General features: G+C 33.5%; 1 protein-coding gene across 8 annotated transcripts in view; it reads left to right on the plus strand.

The window, feature by feature from the left end:
* Nucleotides 1-18,807, plus strand: part of MTF2 (metal response element binding transcription factor 2) — a 75,124-nt gene extending 56,317 nt beyond the window's left edge. For 7 of the 8 annotated variants that reach the window (XM_069598005.1, XM_069598058.1, XM_069598047.1 and 4 more), the window contains 8 exons: nucleotides 576-644; nucleotides 1,452-1,575; nucleotides 8,680-8,747; nucleotides 10,258-10,428; nucleotides 14,535-14,640; nucleotides 14,760-14,812; nucleotides 14,925-15,029; nucleotides 16,410-18,807. In XM_069598005.1, coding sequence (XP_069454106.1) covers nucleotides 576-644; nucleotides 1,452-1,575; nucleotides 8,680-8,747; nucleotides 10,258-10,428; nucleotides 14,535-14,640; nucleotides 14,760-14,812; nucleotides 14,925-15,029; nucleotides 16,410-16,767 — 1,054 coding nt within the window. In that variant the 3' untranslated portion in view covers nucleotides 16,768-18,807. Of the gene's footprint in view, nucleotides 1-575; nucleotides 645-1,451; nucleotides 1,576-8,679; nucleotides 8,748-10,257; nucleotides 10,429-14,534; nucleotides 14,641-14,759; nucleotides 14,813-14,893; nucleotides 15,030-16,409 lie in introns of all 8 variants that reach the window. The other variant, XR_011258553.1, reaches the window with a different exon arrangement.
* The last annotated feature ends 2,044 nt before the right edge of the window (nucleotides 18,808-20,851 follow it).

Raw genomic sequence — 20,851 nt, forward strand, 5'->3', positions numbered from 1 at the left:
ACCTTGATGCACACAGTTTATATCTTAGATCTAAAGAATGTCAGAAGGCTGACCTAATGTCCTTTTTGATTAAGAGAATGTGAAATAGGGCTCTAGGAAGAAAAGTTATAGATAGAGCACTAAATGTAATATCAAAACCCTAGGTTTAAATCTTAGTTTATGCAGTTTATTGTTTTTCTGACCTTGGCAATGTCAGCTTGTCTTCTGGGCTTATTTTACCAGATTGTTTTGGACATGTAAAAGTAACGGTGACTATAGCATATGAGAGCAGCCATCAGAATTCACAGTACAAACAAGTCATTAGTAAGCTATACTTATATGAATTTGTATGTGAATTCTGAAGGTCTCTAATAGTTAAAAAAAAACTGATCCTGCCCCCCTCACCATATACAAACTGTTTCATTACTTGTCATTACTAGAGAAGAAATTCTTCACAGTGTCATGATTCAGATTATAATTTGCTTTATCAGTCCTTATGTCAATTGTAGGATATGTACTTGCTGAATATTAATTGTAATTGGTAAATAATTTGTACACACTCTTGCTTGCTCAGTTACAACTTTCTTTTTCTTCAGGTTTTATACATTTATTTGCTCTGTCTGCAGTTCTGGACCAGAATACCTCAAACGTCTACCATTACAATGGTAAGTATGGACCTTTCTATTAAGGAGCAAAAGAAGAATTGTGTTTTAAGTCTACAGGATGAAACTTTTCTATATACATTTACTTAGCTTAAAGAAAAATTTGTTCTTTATGCCTGGCTTTCTTTCTTTTCCTTTATTTATCCTCAAGCCTGATGTTATCTTTCCCAAAGATTATCTAGTTTTATTGCTAAGGTAATAAGGCCATTCAGTTTCTAATGGTATAAAAAGTAACTTTGAAATATCTTTTAGATCTTCAAAATTCTTATTCATGTTTCTAGTTCTTTTGGGCCTTCAGAATACAGTAGAAGAGAGAAAGGTCTTATAATATGCCAGTTTCTGCCTCAGTTAAGTAATCCTTGGGCATGGGAAGTATGATGAATTTTGGAGATTTACTGAAAATGCTTATAGTAAGTACTTAGATATTTTTGTTAAATGTTTTACATATTTTAGGAAAAGATAGGATTTAATTAATGAATCAGATAAAATAAAATCTGTTAAAGTATGATCCATTTTATAGCTTATGTAGTAGTGAAAACATGAAATTTTAGATCATAAATTAACTTTTAAACATCAGATTCTCTTTTAAGAAATCGAGTATCTTAAATTTTAGTTATTATTCAGGGTAAATTAATGTTTTTCATTTATTTTCATATATGTGATTTATTGTGAATATGACATGGTATTAACCATCTGTTCATCTAAATACTTTGGATTTTTTAAATAGCTGGTTTTATAATAATAATGTGTGATTTAAAAATAATAACCAAAACATTATTTTCATATGATTTGATTATTTTTGAATTCCAGGGTAGATATAGCACACCTATGCCTTTACAACCTAAGTGTTATTCACAAGAAGAAATACTTTGATTCTGAACTTGAGCTTATGACATACATTAATGAAAACTGGGATAGATTGCACCCTGGAGAGGTAGGTGGTCTCAGAGCTAACATCATTAGCTACTTAATGTCTCTTTTATTTTGTTTTTATTGAAAGCAGCTAAGGCACATGTGCAAGCCATACATCTAAAGTAGCATTGTATTTTTAGATAGGGAGAAATAACTTTGGTGAGGCTATCAGGATCAGCCCTCATTCTCCTGTTTGTTGCCTGTTAACTTGAGAAAAAGTATAGGAGGAAATAAATTACTTAATTCTTCCATTTTCTGAAATGAGAATTGCTGTAGCTAAAGATAGAAGAGAGGGAGAAATCCTAATTACTGAGTATCCTGTGGTTCCTCCTTCTTTTCTTCTAAGTGTACTATAAACTTAGAGATGTAATCAACATTCTTCATTTTTCTCTTTTTAGTACTCTCTTTTATATCTTTGACTTTCAGGGATAGTAGGACCTGGTAATAATGTTAGAATAATAAGAGAATGAAGTTACCTGAATTGAGGATTATCCCTCTCATTCTCACATCTCATTTTTCTTTTCATTTGCAAAGTGTAACCACTCATGCTGTTTGTGAAGAGTATTTTTATTTTATTTTATTTTATTTTTTTACAAAAAGCAATATAAAAGTTAATGCATGTTCATTGAAGATTTGGAAAATACTGAACAGCACAAAGAAGAAAGTAACTAGAGTAACTTTTATATTTACCTTTTTAAAGATTTATTTAGAATTATTAAAATGCAGATATTAAATGTTAAAATACAGATACTAAATTTTTTGTTCTATAATATGTGGAATAGATGTGTGAATTTTAGTCATGTGTTACTTTTTGAGGCAAAAACTAAACTGATAGGAAATTTAGGAAGAATTTCTGCATTTGTAGCTTTTAGACAGGCAATTTATAAGGTTTACATCAAATAAAGTATCAAGTTTCTGTTGTTGTTCTGGGGGTTTTATGAGGCATCAGGGAGTGCACAGTACATATTTATTAAAAGTAGTAGGTCAGTTGTATAAAATAAACACCTGTGATATACTTAGATTTTAAAATCAATGATACTAAAATCAATTGAGTTAAGAGTTTTGAGTGTTAGAAATTAGAATATAATATTCTCATTAAGTTTTCTCTTAAAAGCTTCTTTTAGATGACTGGAGAGAAAGTGAGTGACTTATAAATATGATAAATTTTAATAAACTGATTGGTAATTGGAGAAGAAAATGTAAGGCACTATTATTAAGTATATTGTTCTTTATAGTCATCTGAATATTTAATGTTCTCATACATTAATTTCAAATACTTTCTTCCTAGCAGTGATTCTTTTAGCACTTCATATGCAGATACATTTATATTTCTGTTAGTACACTTGTGTTTTACGTGTTTGAAGTCTGCATTGGTTACTTCATGTAGATAATGGGCATGCATATAAAAACTCAAGTTGTTTATTTCAAATGCTGTCATTTTTATTACAATAAAAGATAACTTTAGATTTATTGAAGAAGCTGAAAATAGAAAATAATAAAAACTGCAGGCTGTTTTTTAAAGAAATGAGTTCAGTTGATGAATTCTAGCTGTCTCAGTTCCAGCTGAACTTCTGCTATACATCAGAAAACATTTATTTCAGCAATAGGTACATGTTTTATTTTCTGAACCCTATGAGATAATGTCTTACATGTAAGAAATTGCAATTTCTTATTCTTTGCCCCAAACGGAGAAATATATCTTTATTTAAAAATTAAGAGAAACATGATTACAATCAAATGTAACTTTATAACAAATGTTTTACTTTTCTAAGGAATGTTCCCATTTTGGGGAGCCATCAGATTTATTATCAGAAGAAGTGACTTTCTAGTCATTTCTCATTGCTCTTTTTCCACATTAAAAAAAAAAGAAAACATTCAGATTTAGTAGGTTAGTCATCTCGTTCTCTGGTTATTTATAGATAGAAGTTCAGGTTTTAATTTTCTGTATTAATACTTTACATCTTAATATTGTAATTAGTTTTTAGAGTGAAGTTTTAATGATAAAGAGACCATAAAATTTGTAAATAATATTTGTTCATTGATTTTCATTTAGTTTACTTTTAAATGTTTGTGGTAATAGAAGCAAAGATAATACAGACAATGTATTATTCCTAATTATTAAAGTAGTAAATCTTTGGCTAACTGAAATTGAATTGCAAATTGAGTTTTGTTACTAACTCAAAATTAGGTTAATAAAATTTTCTTTTTATATTTGTATTAAAAATCTTTTTATAAAGTAACATTAATTATAGTTACTCGAAATGATGTAATTGAGTTGGCCCTTTGTATCTGGTTGATTTTCAGTGGTTGGAACCAAGGGATACTGAGGGCCAACTGTACTTTCAAAACATGTGAATTACTACATCTAAGTATATTAAAGGTACACCTCAGAGATACTGTGGTTTCAGTTTCAGGCCACTGCAACAAAACTAATACGCTATAAATCAAATCACAAATTTTTGGTTTCCTAGTGCATATGAAAGTCATGCTTGTACCACACTGTAGTCTTTGTGTGCAATAGCATTATGTCTAAGAAAAGCAATGTACATAACCTTAAGTTAAAAACTGGGACTTCCCTGGTGGTCCAGTGGTTAAGACTTCACCGTCTAATACAGGGGATGTGGATTTGATCCCTGGTTGGGGAGCTGAGATCCCATATGCCTCCTGGCCAAAAACCCAAAATATAAAGCAGGAGCAGTATTGTGACAAATTCAGTAGAGACATAAAGACTTTAAAAAGGTCCACATCAGAAAAATTTTAAAAAAGTAATGCTGTTGCAGGATGGTGCTGACAGTCTTGCATGAGGCAGTATTACTACAAACCTTCAATTTGTAAAAATTGTAGGATCTGTGATGTACAGTGAAGTGAGATACAATGAAAGAAGGTATGCTTATATTGTTTATTTAAGTACCTTAGAATATTGAAGTCATTTTGAACATCAGTTCTTATTATATATGCTGTAGACTATATGACAAAGATCTTTACGCTAGAATATTAGAGAGTCCATTTTAGAGAGTACAGTTGACTGGAGTACATGGAGTTGGGGTATTGACCCTCTCTGCCGTCAAAAATCACATACACCTCGAGTTGGCCTGCCCTGTCTGCACTTCTGCACCTGCAGATTCAACTGTCCGCAGTATAGTACTGTAGTATGTATTTGAAGAAGTGAAGTGAAGTGAAGTCGCTCAGTTGTGTCCGACTCTTTGCAACCGCATGGACTGTAGCCTACCAGGCTCCTCTGTCCATGGTATTTTCCAGGCAAGAATACTGGAGTGGGTTGCTATTGCCTTCTCCAGGGGATCTTCCCGACCCAGGGATTGAACCCAGGTCTCCTGCATTGCAGGCAGATGCTTTACTCTCCAAGCCACCAAGGAAATCCTAGATGTATGTATTTAGTGGGGGATAAAAAATCCATACATAAGTTGACCCATGCAGTTCAAACCCAGTTGTTCAGAGGTCAACTGTATATCCTTTCACACTGAAAGGTAAGGTTTAACGTATATATCTTCTTTTTTCTTGATTATTTTCAGGATTGCTATGTCAAGAGAAGCTGAAACTTTTAGAACATGTTAGAACACAGTGATAATTTCCTTATGTGATCTTGGTGAACATCTTTGAGAGTTGGTACCTTAATGATTATCATATAGACTGAATCTAGTATTTGAGAAACTACTGTGTTTTGAATTATTTTTTTTTGAGATAGTAAAAATATGTAGTATAATTTGACACCCCAAATAAAAGTTGCTTAAAATTTTTGCATAGAATGAAGTGTTTAGAATGAGGTTATATCAGATTGCTTTGGGAAGTTACAATGAGATATTAATACTTTTTGAAATCTGCCTATTATCATTTGTCTTTACTTCCTAATGTGATTTGAAATTTCAGTTTCATAAGGACAGCCCACTTTTCTGTTAGCTGTGGTCTTAAGCTTTAAATACCTAAAAGGTTGATAGAGCAGTGGGTTGAGTGCTACTTTACTTGAAGGATAGAGAGAGAAAAGCATAGATAAAATGAAATAATATGGCAGAAACAGTGTTTTGGCTAGAGAAAAATATAGTAGAAAAAATAAAAAATAATAGAAAAATAGTAGAGGTGGTATAATACTTTTAAGGGAAAATTATAAGAAATCTGATTAAAAGCAGTACTTGGGGCCTTGAGTTGTATTAGCGTACAGAGTATATGTTGGTAAACAAATTACTAAAGCTGTTTGGCATACTTAAGCCTAGGTGGTGTGGAATTCAGTGTGGTAACTGAGGCATGTATTTTATTGAAGGGAAGAATTTTAACTGTGTGTAATAGCATGTATCGCTGTACAGTAATACATAACCCTGAATGTGAAATCACAGTGTGAGATTAGTGTCAGGATAAGGAGGAACAAAAATGTTTCTTCTATTGGAGATCTATGTTATAAACCTCATGGTCAGATGGAAGAACTAGACTATGATGCTCTTCTAATACAGATTATTTGATTAACAGTATAATACTTGCACACTGTTTTCAAAATACAGTAAGGGAAGCTTTGACTGCATTATGCGAGTTGAAATAAACAGTCCTATGCAAAATAGTCCTGGAGTGCTGAAAGAACTTACAGATAAAATTTGAATTCTCTAGGCAAGAATATTGGAGTGGGTAGCCATTCCCTTTTCCAGGGGATCTTCCTGACCCAGGGATTGAACCTGTGTCTCCTGCGTTGCAGGCAGATTCTTTACCATCTGAGCCACCAGGGAGGCCCAGGAAATCATAGAGAACAGGTACCAAAAGAAAAAAAGAGAGTTTGTTGTGATTTTCAAAAAGTAAAAGGAGTAGATTTGAGAAATTCTAAACTTTTGTTGTTGAATGTCAGCAAAATTGTAGAGCAGATTTTTCTTGTGAAGATTTAAAAAGCAATCAGAGAAAATACCACTAGTTTATTAGAATAAATCATGTTAAATACCTTGGTTTCTTTTTTGATACGGTTAGCAGCACTGATATGTCAAGTGCTAATGTGCATAGTATAACTCAGTTTTATAGAAGATATTGGAATGTGAACTGGTTAGAATAAAATTTAAATGCATTTGTAACTAATAAGTTAGTAGCAAAAGCAGTCATTGGCTTGGAAATATTCTTGAGGGAGATTCTAATGGCGAGCCACAGGGTTCTGTTTTTGTCTCTATCTTCAGTTCAAGAAGGATGACAGAATCAGGAGAAAAGATCATCTCAAACACTGAGCTGAAAACCAAATCAACAGTCGTTATAAAATTTTTCTTTTAGGCTTAAATATACAAACAACAATATGGAAGAACAATTTATGATGGGGGATACTTGGCTTGATGGCAGTTGATTTAATGAGATTTTAGAGTTAAGATGGGAGTAGGGGACCAGGACTTTGGCCACCTCATGCGAAGAGTTGACTCACTGGAAAAGACTCTGATGCTGGGAGGGACTGGGGGCAGGAGGAGAAGGGGACAGAGGATGAGATGGCTGGATGGCATCACTGACTCGATGGACATGAGTTTGGGTGGACTCCGGGAGTTGGTGATGGACAGGGAGGCCTGGTATGCTGCGGTTCATGGGGTCTCAAAGAGTTGGATACGACTGAGTGACTGAACTGAACTAAACTGAACTGAGGGGACCAGGAAGAGGATGGAAGTACTTAGCCAAGCTTAGTGTGAAATAATCATGTGATGGTGCTGCTAAACCTAAACATAATCTTAATACTTAGCCCTCTTACCTACTGTCAAATACTTGAAGAACTGCCTTGTATAAAAGAGAATCCAGGAGGGAATGTTTTGTTCGCCCATGGAATGGGCTTCTTCATTAGGTTTCATCTGTGGTAGTAGTTAAACCAAGGTTTCATGACTCTTGAGTACTATTAAAGGGATTACAGTATTAATGAAAACTTGAATTAGGTGGATATCTCATGTCTCTTTTGAATTATAAAGTCTGAGTCCATTATTTCTCCTTTAATAGAAATTTTCTGTCATTGGACACTTAAGAAATTACAATAGGAAGGTGTGGTATGGTTAAGGAGAATGAGCACCAAACTTTCTTACTTTCCTTTTCCTCTTAAAGTACCCAATACAGGCTCACAATGGGCTCTCAGTGAATGTTGAAGGAATGTACTTAATTGTCACTTGGGTTCAAATTCTACCTCTTTAGCTAACCAGCAGTGTGAATTTGGGCAATTTAGGTTTATAGCTGTTGACTAATTGGTAAAATAAAAGTAGATGACTGTAAAAGTCTCTTCTACCTACCATGTTATATTTGACAGATTTGTTTATTTTTTTTACTTGAAGTTCTGAGCTTTGGGAGTTTCAGCTGCTAAATAAAATTACTGGCAGTCATTTTAAAAGTCAACGGTGGTATTTTGGAAGATTTTTTGTTCATTTGTTTTAATTTTTATTGCTTTAATTGAAGATGGTATTTTATAATTTAATTTTTTTCTATTGGGCCCTAGTCTTTAAACTTTGAAGAAAAGGCAGAAATAACTCTGAAAGAAACTTTTTTGAAATAAAGTAGAGTATTTTCCAGAATTGAATGTTTATATTTTAAAATGGTGTATGATGATAAAAACGTACTGAATCACTTTGATTTTAGGCTTAACCAAAGTCTGTAATTGGTATGAAAACAAAATCCCTAAATTTGTTATTTTTTCAAAGTTATAGAGGTTGTTGGTTTGTGTTAGAAGTATTGGGAAGTAAAATGGCATGTTTATCATTACTTTTTATATTCTTTCCTGTTAATATCTATTAGAAGCTTTATAGTTGATATTAAAGTAATTCTAATGTATTATTACTTTCCCAGGTTATAGAATTAAAGTAAATTTAATGATAATAAAATCCCATTTTTATTGCGTTTTACCGTTTATGGTTCTTTCAAGCATATCATTTTATTTATACAAGTATTGATAGTAGTAAAGAAACTAGTAAAGGATTTATACTCTCTTTTTTATATGTGAGAAAACAAGATTTGAGAGGCTAAATGGCCTTAAGTCACAAAGCTGGTCAGTGAGGACCTGAAATTAGAACTTTGGTCTTCTGACAACTAGTCAGTCAGCTTTTCTTTTGTATCACATGGCGTCTATCACCTGTGTATTACTAATCGATGAAATTACAGTGCACTAAATTGTTTTTTTGATACTTCACAGCTGGCAGACACACCAAAATCTGAAAGATATGAGCATGTTCTGGAGGCATTGAATGATTACAAGACCATGTAAGTTATTTTATGTATCCCTATGAGGGAGATACTTGGTAAATATAAGGAATAATGGCATTAAGAATTGTGAGATTGGTGTAGAGTTAATACATACCATTTTAATGTACTCTCTCAGTCAGAGTAAACCAGTGATTCTCAAAGATTGAAGAGGGGAGGTGCAGTTCTCTGAAAATGCTGGATGGAAGGCATATCAGTATTTCAGGGGAATTTGGTCAGTTTAGTTGAAAAAGCATAATCAGTAATGACTTGTTCTTATAATTTAATCTGCTGAAAGTAAAACAGAGTCATATTAGCTGGTAGGAATATGCAGAAGATAGGGGGATATATTAAAGAGAAGATAGGTTTTTAAATGATTGAGGTCTTACTATGATTTTAAGTTTAGTTAGTGCCATCTTTAGGAATAGTAGTAGTATTAGTGATCTAAGTTTTTGATAATTAAGTGACATTGTTTGATATAGTCTTATATAAATCTTTCCCTTTTTTTTTAAAGGAGCATATCTACATCTCTTAAAAATAATTTTAAAAGGCAATAGAAATAAAATGTATATGCTGATTTCAACCAGCTATTTAATTATAACATTTTTGTTTGTAACATGTTGCTTTTTTTGAACTTAGCAACATTTCCTCATTAATAAATGTTATAATTACAAGTGGTTAGATCTTTAGGACAACTTAAAAAAGCCATAAAGTTACCTGAGCAGTTACTGTGCTGGTAAAAATACTTTATAGGACAATGAATTCTGTAATCCCAATTTAGTGTGCTAGAAATACCTTTGTTCCTACTATGGTAGAAATGGGAGCTCCCGTTTCTCACACTTATATAAAAGATGAATGGCAATCCAAGCACTTGGTAGTGGTTCTTAGGCCAGGCATGCTCAAGTAGAGCTAAGCGGTTATTTTAGAATAAGGACTCTAAGGACTTTGGGAAACGATTAAGGAACATATATTTCAGAAACCCAAGCCCACAAGAAATGTCACCTCTGCTCCAGGTTATTTCCAATTCCAGATCTGACATGCTAGACACTGCTTTTATTTTCTGGGCCTCTAGGATTGATGTACTTTTTTCCAGTGCTCTTACCTATTTCTGGCCAGGGTTTCTCTCCTCACCTATTCACTCTGCAATAGAATTCTGTTTTCCCTAAACCTTTTTTGAGGTGTTTGTAACAGATAAGACTAAAAATGTGGAAAAGCACATTGAGACCAAAAGAGATACCACTCTGTACTCTTCTTTCTTTAAAAAGTTAGATGCTACGTTTTGAAAAGAAAAGCAGACATGTGTTCCTAGCGGACATCTGTTCTTCCTTCTAACACTATTCCTCTCTCCTACTCCCCTGTCATATCCTACTGTGGACTGGCTTTGGGGCAGATAAGAATCCAGTAAAGCAAAGGGAAAAAACAAGAGCAAGGGGGTAGTATTGGGTAGACTTTCGTGTGTTTTACGACTGAGGGTCTTCCATGTATATGTGTTCAGTTTTTAAATTTCTAGTTAATTTTTTTTTAAATTTAGGTTTATGTCTGGGAAAGAAATAAAGAAGAAGAAGCATTTGTTTGGGTTGCGAATTCGTGTTCCTCCTGTGCCACCAAATGTGGCTTTCAAAGCAGAGAAAGAACCTGAAGGAACCTCCCATGAATTTAAAATTAAAGGCAGAAAGGCATCCAAACCTATATCTGAATCAAGGTAAAAGTTGATCTGTGGGTTAGTTTTTCTCTTTAGCTCATTTGTAACTAAAAATGTGTGTTACTTAAGCCTCATTAGTATATTTGGAAGTACAAGTGGCAGTGACCCTGATTTGTTATCCTATTTAAAATTTCTCGCTTGAACAAGTTACAAAGAGTTAATGCTAGATGTTTATTTATTTACTATAGATCTAAGGCTTTCCAGGAATAGGCCCTATTGATTTTGTTCAGCATAAGTATCTATTCATTTGTTTGTTCATTTCTCATTCGTTTGTTCATTCATTCTGTTTATCAGACACCTTACTGTCTAAGTGCTGGAGATATAATAAATAAGACCTTCTTTCTGCCCTGGTGGGGTTTACATTATAATGGGGAAGAAAGGTGGTAAACAAAATAATTACAGATCATGTTAATACCATTTAGGAAATAGCAAACAGATTTAGACTGTACTGGGATGGATAGAGATATAGGGGTCTGCTTTAAGAAAGAGGCTTAAGAAGGCTTGTTTATGATAATATTGAAGCTGAAACTTTAAAGATTGAGAATGACCTAACAATGTGAAGAATAAAGGGAAGAATACTTCAGATAGCAGAAATAACAAGTGTGAAGCTATGAGGCATGTTCTAGGAACTTTCAGAAGGCTACTAAGGTGTGAACAAGGGCTGCAGAGAGTAGTATTGGGTACTGGAAAGGTTGGGTGGGGCTTGGTCATGTGTTTTGTAGACCTCATAAGGAGTTTCAGTTGTTTTCTCAGAATAATGGGAAGCTATTTAAAGATGTATGTACGCTGAATTATCTTTTAAAATACTTCTCTGGATCTGTTTGGAAAGCAAATCTATAGAAGTAGAAACAAGAAAAAATGAAGACTTTCAGTTTTCTGGGTGAGAGATAATGGTGGCTTGTGCAGTTGTAGGTGATAGCAGTCAAGTAGAGAGAAAATAGATTCAAGATCTCCACTGGGGGCATAATTTGTTGGCTTTGCTAATGAATTAAAATTTTAAAGGAAGGGCAAGATAAAGTTATACAATGCCTAGATACCTTGTTTGAGCAACTAGTGGGTGGTCATGTCTGTTACCAAGAACTGGAAGAATAGATTTTGATGACGTGAATAAAGCATTCTTCCATTTCAGACTCATTTAATTCAAGATTCTTATGAGGAATATCTAAGCGATAATGATGTTAAATACAGGCAATTGGGTGTGTTCAGTCAGGAGCTCAGGACACATGATAATAAATTTTGAAGTTGATTTCTAAAACCATGAGAATGGATGATATTACCTAGAGAGAGAAAAGAAGAGAATGTGGCCCAGAATAATGTCCTGGTATTATTTAGAGATTTGGAAGAAGTGAAATAAATGTAGGAGATGGCTAGAAAATGATCATTGAAATAGGAGGAAACTAGGAAAGTTTGATGTCATGAAAACCAAGTGAAGGAGAGTGTTTGAGAAAGATATGGGTCTATTAAACAGTACTGAATGTTGCTGAGAGGCAGGTTAAGATGAGAGAAAAATGTTTATTGGATTAGATAACATTTTGTTATTAGTGATTTTGACAAAAACTATTTTTCTTAAGTGTTAAAGGTAAAAGTCAGATGGCAGTAGGACAATATGATTGAATCCAGCACTGCTCAACTTACTGTCAAAACTGGTCTTTTTCTACAATTAGGGACATGGGAAGATTCAAAATAATGATGATGACAGTAATACAGGAAAGGGGGAAAAAAGGAAATACTTGTTAAGAATTTTGAAAGAGAATGAAGAAAGTGGGAAGGGTATGTGTTGTCGACTCTCAGAAGTAGTTTCACTGTATTGTTAAGGGAGGGAAGTAGACAAATAGAATGGAAGCTGAATCGAGTGATGGTTTTTTAAAAATAGATATGACAGTTGTAACCTGTTTCTGTATGTCAGTGGAGGAGAATGATACAGAAGAAAGGTAACTAAAGATATTGTAAAGTCTTTGAGAAGACATAAGAGACAGGATGTGGGAATCTAAATGTGGGATTGACCTTCTAAAGCAGGACTTAACATCTTTCTGTTGAAATGGAGAGAAAAAGAAGTGAAGTCGCTCAGTCGTGTCCGACTCTTTGCGACCCCATGGACTACATGTAGCCTACCAGGCTCCTCTGTCCCTGGGATTTTCCAGGCAATAGTACTGGACAGTGGAGTACAAATGCTAATTCTGTGATGACTGAAGTTATTGCCTAGTAGCTTCTGTTTTCTCAATGAAATTATGAGGCAAAGATAGCTGAGAGAGAAATTTAAGGAGCCAATACATAAGGTATGAGTTAATCATCTTGGTGAATAAGAAAAAAATAATTACAGAGGGTTGTCAGTGCTGTGTATCCATTTGAGTTAGTAATAAAGTAGATAGTACTTTAAGGGTTTTTTTTTATGAAGGAAAATAATACTATTCCTGTTACTTTCAGATTTTTATTATTAATCTTTTTCTAGCAATTGTTTATATTATAAATTAGAAAAAAGATTTCCACAATCTTTCTTGTTCCTATTTTGATTTTGATAGGACGTTCTGTCTGTGGTAGTTATCAGATTTTCATTTGATGTGATCAGATAATGGTTCAACTTTCTCTAAAGGCATTTTTCAGTTCATTCTGGGCCCTATGTATGAATTTCTTTAGTCCAGGGGTCCTTTGTAAATGTTATGTTGATCATCCTGCCAAAAAAATAAATGTACACCCCACCCATCTTATCCTTGGATAAGATTTTGGATTATAGTTCTAGTTACACTTTCTTCCTCTACTTCTCTACTTTCTCTTTCCTCGTACTTCCACCTTTATTTCCCCAGACGAGTTTGGTGAGGAGGGATAGTCATTTCTTGTTTTCTCCATTCACCTCTTTCTAGCGTATTATATAAATCTGTTCCTTTACCTTGTTTTTTAATTCAGTTTTTCCTGGATAATGTTATTGTAGCACTTAACCCATTTTATTATTCTGCTTACATACATGTTTATTGTCTTCTATCTATAGTGTGTGTGAAAGTCACTTAGTCATGTCCTACTCTTTGTGACCCCATGGACTATAGCCCCTGTCAGGCTCCTCTGTCCAACGAATTCTCTGGGCCAGAATGCTGGAGTGGTTAGCTGTTGCCTTCTGCAGGGTATCTTCCCAACTTAGGGATGGAACCCAGGTCTCCCACATTGCAGGCACATTCTTTACTATCTGAGCCACCAAGGAAACCCAAGGATACTGGAATGGGTAGCCTATCCCTTCTCCACAGGATCTTTCTGACCCAGGAACAGGGGTCTCCTGCATTGCAGGTAGATTCTTTACCAGCTGAGCTACCAGGGAAGATCTCAAACCCCTTAGTACAGGGAACATTTTTGTATTATAGTATTCCCTTTATATGGAGATGTTTACTGATTAAATGAAATAGATGTTCTGTGTATTGGTATTTGTCATTTTTCCCTTCTGTTAATTAGATATGTTCTTGACCTATTTCTTTTTTTCCCTTCTTATGCTTGGTTTTTTCCTTTATGTCTCTAAAATGGTTTTCTAAAACTTTCTAATTTTGTCCTTTGAATCATTCCCCTGCACAATATGAAGGATTCCTCCTTTACATTCTCCAACCTCTTTCTGGTTAGCATCATTCAGGAACCCACAGGATATTTCTATTTAGAGCTACTGTATAGGGAGTGAACAGTTTTAACATAGATACTTCCTGGCTCCATGAGGTTAACTACTGAATTCATACTGCTGAATTTAGTACTAAATTCTTGAAACATCCTCCAAGTACCTACATAGTAACAACCTAAATGAAATAATTGAACTTAAAGAGTTTTGAAATCTTCCATCCAATACAGTAGTACTTTTTTTGTTTGTTTTGTAAAAAATTTTTAGGTGATGTGTATTTTTCAAAATTGTTATTAGGGAACTTTTTTCCTTTAAACCTTTCATATGTAAATATCTCTTTAAGAAATATTTATTCAAATTAAAATATATTATCTGTGAACTTGACTAAACTTGTAGATTCAGCTTAACTTTGTTTTTATAATCTAATTACTACGTAAGTAGAGGTTATGACAGTACATATTGTCCACTGTCTTTGTTTTCTTTCTGCAGAGATTAAATACATAATGGTTTTATGTTTCAGGGAAGTAAGCAATGGCATAGAAAAAAAAGGAAAGAAAAAATCTGTAGGTCGTCCACCTGGCCCATATACAAGAAAAATGATTCAAAAAACTGCTGAGCCACCTTTGGTAAGAGGATATATTGGTCTCTGTTCTCAGAGCAGAAGTCTGCTTGAAATTACTGAGAAACTAATTTCTTTTCGTTACTTTTAGAAGCCATTCTTTAAATTTTTGTTTTTCTTTTCCAGGATAAGGAGTCAATTTCAGAGAATCCTAGTTTGGATTTACCTTGTTCTATAGGGTAAATAGAAAGTTACTTTCGCCTATCCTAGGAATTTTCTTCTTGGGGGGGAATTAGTATTTCTATTGTTATGTAATATAGTTGTTATACCGTTTAAATTCTTTTGTCTCAGGAGAACTGAGGGAACTGCACATTCATCCAATACCTCAGATGTGGATTTCACGGGTGCTTCCAGTGCAAAAGAAACTACCTCGTCTAGTATTTCCAGGCATTATGGGTAGATATTTTATGTTCTTATTCTTAACTAATTTTCCTCTAGAATTTCTTCTTTGTAAAATGATGATTAAATACATTTTTAAGAATTGAAAGTGATACCAGTTTGTCTTGTAGCTTTTGAGATGCAGTCTATATATAGATATTTTAGGTTATTAATATTCACCTGAGTATTTTTACTTTTCAGAGCACAGATGTTAAAATTTTCAAATTCGTCAGGAATTTTGTTATGTACACAAAGAAGAGGTATCCTGGTGTTTATAGGTGTGCTCTTTTCTGTGAGACCTTTTTATACTTTTAATATACAAGTGAATTTTTTTTTTTAATAAGTTGGAATCAAGCACACAAACCTTTTTATTAGAAAAAGGGTTTTAAACTCAGGGTTTTTTTTTTTATCAATAGCAGACTTTCCCTCTAGTATTTTTTTTTTAACCTAACTCTTTAGAAAGGCAACTTTTTCCTGAAGTCTGATGTATCAGGTAAGAAAAATTTAGTTTATTTGGGGCCAGAGCCATGAGCTTGCAGATTTTATACTTCCCTTTGTTTAATTTTTGTTTTCACAACCAAGCATTCTGTTAAGCTTGTGCACATTATCTTTTTTTTTTTTGTACATTGTCTTGTTTAATTTTTAAAACAGTCTTTTGAGTTGTTTCCATTTTGTAGATAAGAAAACTGAGACTTAGAGGGTTTTTGTAACAAGCCCAAGATGGCATGTGCATTAGCAAATAAATACAAAACTGGGGTTTAACTTGGGCAGTAGAATTTATTGGCTATATTATATTTTGACCTTGTTTTATAATATCATAAAATCTTTTAATCTCTGAACTCAAAGCTTGTCTTGTTTAGTCCCTTCACTTAATCTCTTAAGAGAACACAGAAGATAAAGAGATTTAAATTTGACCGATATCATGTTGAGCTATACCAAGGGTATAGTTTGGGCTTATTTCAATTTATTATATTACTTAACAATAGGCCTAGAATTGATAACCAAGAGAACTTTTGTACTGGTTCTGCCATCAGTTAAAGCACATGTAAAGGTGTCTTTTATGTAATAGGTGCTTATTAAGTATTTCTTGCACTGAGTGAATGAATGAATGAATGAACTTTCTTCTTTTTAATGATAAAAATGTTGACAAGATCTGACTTAAAAATCCTCTTGGTAAGTAAGAATTTGCCTTGTTGGCTTCATAAATCAAAATTTCCTCTGATTCTTTTAAGCTTAATAGTACATAGTTAAGGAAGAAAAGCTCTTCAAAGGTCAGCCCCAAGAAGGTGAATTTAATGAAGGCGAGTGATAATCCATTTCATATAGCATTTGTTGTTTTGATTTGGCTGATTTTTATGTCAGCAAGGGTAGACAATTGTGGCCTTTTTTGTTCTGTAGATTATCTGACTCCAGAAAAAGAACTCGTACAGGAAGATCTTGGCCTGCTGCAATACCACATTTACGGAGGAGAAGGGGTCGTCTTCCAAGAAGAGCACTCCAGACTCAGAACTCAGAAATTGTAAAAGATGATGAAGGCAAAGAAGATTACCAATTTGATGAACTCAACACAGAGATTTTGAATAACTTAGCAGATCAGGAGTTACAACTCAATCATCTAAAAAACTCCATTACCAGTTATTTTGGTGCTGCAGGTAGAATAGCATGTGGTGAAAAATACCGAGTATTGGCTCGTCGGGTGACACTTGATGGAAAGGTGCAGTATCTTGTGGAATGGGAAGGAGCAACTGCGTCCTGACTGTAGGACTGAACATTATGTTCACTGCACTCTCATTTTCTGTAGGTACAATTCAGAACCCTAAAGGAGTCTGGCTTTTACTATCTTTAAAAAGGTTAAAAAAAAAATCACATAAGATGATACTAGCCTTAACATGTACTTGTCAATGTTATGGATATTGTCATAAAAAGATATCTTTTAAAAATCAGAGACTTAATTTTTTAAATCTTGAGATTTGTAGAATGTTTCTAGGATAGGATATTAAAAATGATTCAAACCCATGCATGGTGTTAGATAATTTTTCTAATTATTCCATTGAGTCAGTTTTTGTGGTTAGTGGTTCTCAGAGCAAACTGATCATGTAGATAGATAGCACAAGTATTTGGAGAAACATTGTCTGTTTTGTTACCAAAATGTTGGAAAAAATTTATTTCAATACCTTTTAGAAGTGCAGTGTATATAATGCCTACTAAAAGACTGTAAAATACTGAAATTTTCTTTCAACAAAGTGTAAAAAATATATTGAGCCTGTAAATTGCTCTGTGACTAGACTTCATTGTCGTCTTAATATATTCTTTGCATGTGCATATATATACACACATGTGTATATATATGTGTGTGATTGATTATGTGACCTATGCAATACAAATTATGGGAATGGGCAGCTTTGGAGTATATATCCCATAATTCTTTTTTCAGGAATAGTTGCAGTATTTACACAGCAGCATTTCTTCTCAGGCTTTTATTGGGTGCTGTTGCTTGCTATGTATGAAGAGAAATGTGTCAAACAAGTTTAGTGTGTTCTGAAGAAGGGTGTGAACAACAGTGTTCATGGGCTTTTTCGAATGCTTTTCATTATCAGTCTTTGTAACTCAGCTGTTCAGTACCTAAAACAAATTCAAATAGTATGAACATTATCTCCTACTAGAAGTAACATTTTCAGATTTTCATGGCACATTATGATTGTAAATGTCTCTCAGTTTTAACAGTAAGTCTATAGGAATCCCGTGAAGATTCCTGAAATGTCTGTAGTAACTGTTAGTCATGTTGAATAAGTGTAGTATGAACAAAGTATTTTATTGCACAGGGTTAACAAACAGTGTGTTGCCTGCGAGGCAGCTGCTGTTTTATTACAACATTACCTCTTGTTTTTATGAAATGTACCAAGATTTAAATTGATAACTTTATTTTACATGTGTTTTTTTTTTAAAGTTTCTTTTATCACCAGTGTTAGAGTTGTCTTCTGTTTCTTTTTGTTTTGTTTATTTGTTTTCTTTTTTAGCCAAAGAGTAAACAGAAGAATATTCTTATTTTGGTGGCTGTTCATTTTACTCTTAAAAGTGATTGGTGGATTTTAGCCTAAAAATTGGAGAGTTTGCCACCAAAATGAAAAATATGTAAAGTGTAGTGATTACAGAGCGGTTAAAAATGTGGGTTAGTGCTTATTTATTCCATTGATTGATTATTTGACTGTTTATAAGAAAGTTGCTTTATTTCTTTAAACATCTTCAAAAGATGACCTTTTCTTGTCACATTATAGCCAAAAGAAGCAGAGAACTTCGTAGTCCTGCATTTGGTTCCTGGTTGGCCAGGTATAAATGAGCTTTACAAAAGTGCAAATTAAGAACTGTCACTTCTGTTTACCTCCACCAAAACTTGATTTTCCCCTAGCTATTAATTTAAAGTTGCCTTTCCTGCAGCTGCAATATTTTGAATAACACACAAGAGTTTGTGTTGATTTTGAATGTTTGTTTATATCTAGGGGTAATGGAAAATGTAAATCCCGTGTAACCTTATTCACTCCACCTGTATCATATTATTTCATTTTCCCCAAAGTCCTTTAATTCTAACTGAACACCAGCAGTATTTTTAGTAATTCTTTCTTTAGCATACTTGGAAGATGATTTATTAAGCTGAACTGTCTTTAGACGTAATTATTGTGAATGTCTGTTTTATTTTATCATGGTGGTTCACATGGCTCTGATGTTCAGTTTGTATTTTTGGAATTGCTTTACTTAGAATTAAAACAGACGAACATTAAATGTGTGTATTTTTTAAAGAGCTAATGAGTTTTGCTTCTGTATTTTGCTGAAAATACACACTAGTGCAGTAGATGGCTGCTTTTATCTAGCCAGGGAGCTAAAGAGTTTCTAGTTCTGTTGTAAATATGTTCACTTGAGTTAATCTTTATAAATCTTTACTTTCATTTTCCTCTTGTCCTCCCAATAAATATTAATAATTATTTCATGCTCATTTTATATGATCCTCTGAAGAAATAAATTATATTTAGCCAGCTTGTACACTTTATACTTGAAAGGCAAGGTATCTCCCTGTCGCCAAACTTCAAAAAAATTAAACTTTTCAACTGTTTTCTTCTTACCTACATAGAAGGTGTTAGGGTTTACATAAAAGGATTCCTTTTTTCTTTTTCCTGAAAACCTTTGCCCCAGGCTACAGAAAGAAAAGATGTAAAAATAGTATACCTTATTCATTTTTACTCAACTATATTTTATAAATACCCTGATAGTCATGGATAAATATGGATTCTAAGGCCTTTAGGTGATCAAACAGAATATAAGCTATCAGAGTTATTCTGTCAGTTCTAATGTAAGAGTGATGAAGTCAGATCTTATCTTGTTGGATTTATTTTGTTACTGAATGTTTAATAGAAGTGAATGTTCACTGATAAGTAAGTTTGAGGGTATTTCTTCTTGTTTTATTTGCAAGGTATGTTTAGTTTCTATTGTGTATAAAGATTTGTGTTAGTGTTAGGGTAGAAATAATTTTGGGGCTATTTGATTGAGTTTTTATTAGGTATTATAAAGTTTTGCTTGGAAGCTGATCTGATTTGTATAGTTATAGCAAACTTGTACTCCGGTTCTAGGGTTGTTTGAATGAGAATATAATGGCAAAGGAGGATGTCTGTGCTACGTTGGACTACCTTTATGAATATACTTCCAGAAGTCTCCTTCAGTTTCTTCTTTGGCAGTTTCCTCAGGGGAATAAAAATTTGGTAGTTAAATGTAAAGTGAGAATTTTATCATGGAATTTGTTTATAATTAGTAGCAGTTAAGAAACTTGATATCTGTCTGATACAGATTTGAAGATGGAGGAACTGTGAAAGCAAACTGATTAGCTCTCTAAATAACAAATAGATGGGAGCAAGTAACTTTTAAGTCATAATGTCAAAATATCTTAGAGCAGTAAATGGATCAAAATGTAATACTGTAGTTATATTTATAGTTAGAAGAAGGTGGCAAATTAAGCAGTTCATTCTTTATTTCTCACCTTGCCTCACTTTTACTCAATAAAATCTCTTTCTGCTTTTTTTTCCTTCTTTTGGCCTGTGGTATGTTGGATCTTAGTTCCCCGATTAGTGATCAAACGGGTACCCCCTACATTGGGAGAGCAGAGTATTAACCATTGGACCACGAGCAACGTCCCACTCTTCTTTTTACCCATGTAGTTTCTCTTTGTCGGAGATGATGCTTGGATGCTTAGCAATAGCTCCTCACTTTTGCAGTATCTTCAAGGAATGTGATTTCTCGTTCAAGAAAATTTTCCACTGGATTTAAGCAAGCCAACAAATGAATAAAACCTTCATAGTTGATAAAATGAATAAAACTTTCATAGATGATAAAACTTAATAATACCTAATTAAAACTCAATCAAATAGCCCCCAAAATTATTTCTACCCTAACACTAACAGAAATCTTTATGTACTTATTGCATAAAGCAAAACTGTGTCCTGTTTAAAATCATTAATTTCTGTTCCTTATATTTAATGAAAGGTATTCAGTCCTTTTTTCCCTTCTACCTTATGACCTGCTTTCCCAGTTAGGGGGCAGTATTTGTGCCCTAAATGGGCACAAGTTGGTTTAGGAGTAGGGTTGGAGGAGCCAAAAAAATCTTAATGATTTTTAGCCCTCCAGAACTCAACTCTATGTGACAGAAATCTTATTCCTTTTTATTTACTTTTTGTTGAGTTTTCTTGAATATCACAAGAGCAGCACTGACATCGAAGTCATGGAACATATACAAGATAATTTTAAGATCAGTGCTGACAAATGTATAGCTATATTCCAGAGAACTTTGTTTAGTCTTG

This window comes from Ovis canadensis, chromosome 1 (assembly GCF_042477335.2).
Source record: "Ovis canadensis isolate MfBH-ARS-UI-01 breed Bighorn chromosome 1, ARS-UI_OviCan_v2, whole genome shotgun sequence".
In the NCBI taxonomy this organism is placed as follows: domain Eukaryota; kingdom Metazoa; phylum Chordata; class Mammalia; order Artiodactyla; family Bovidae; genus Ovis; species Ovis canadensis.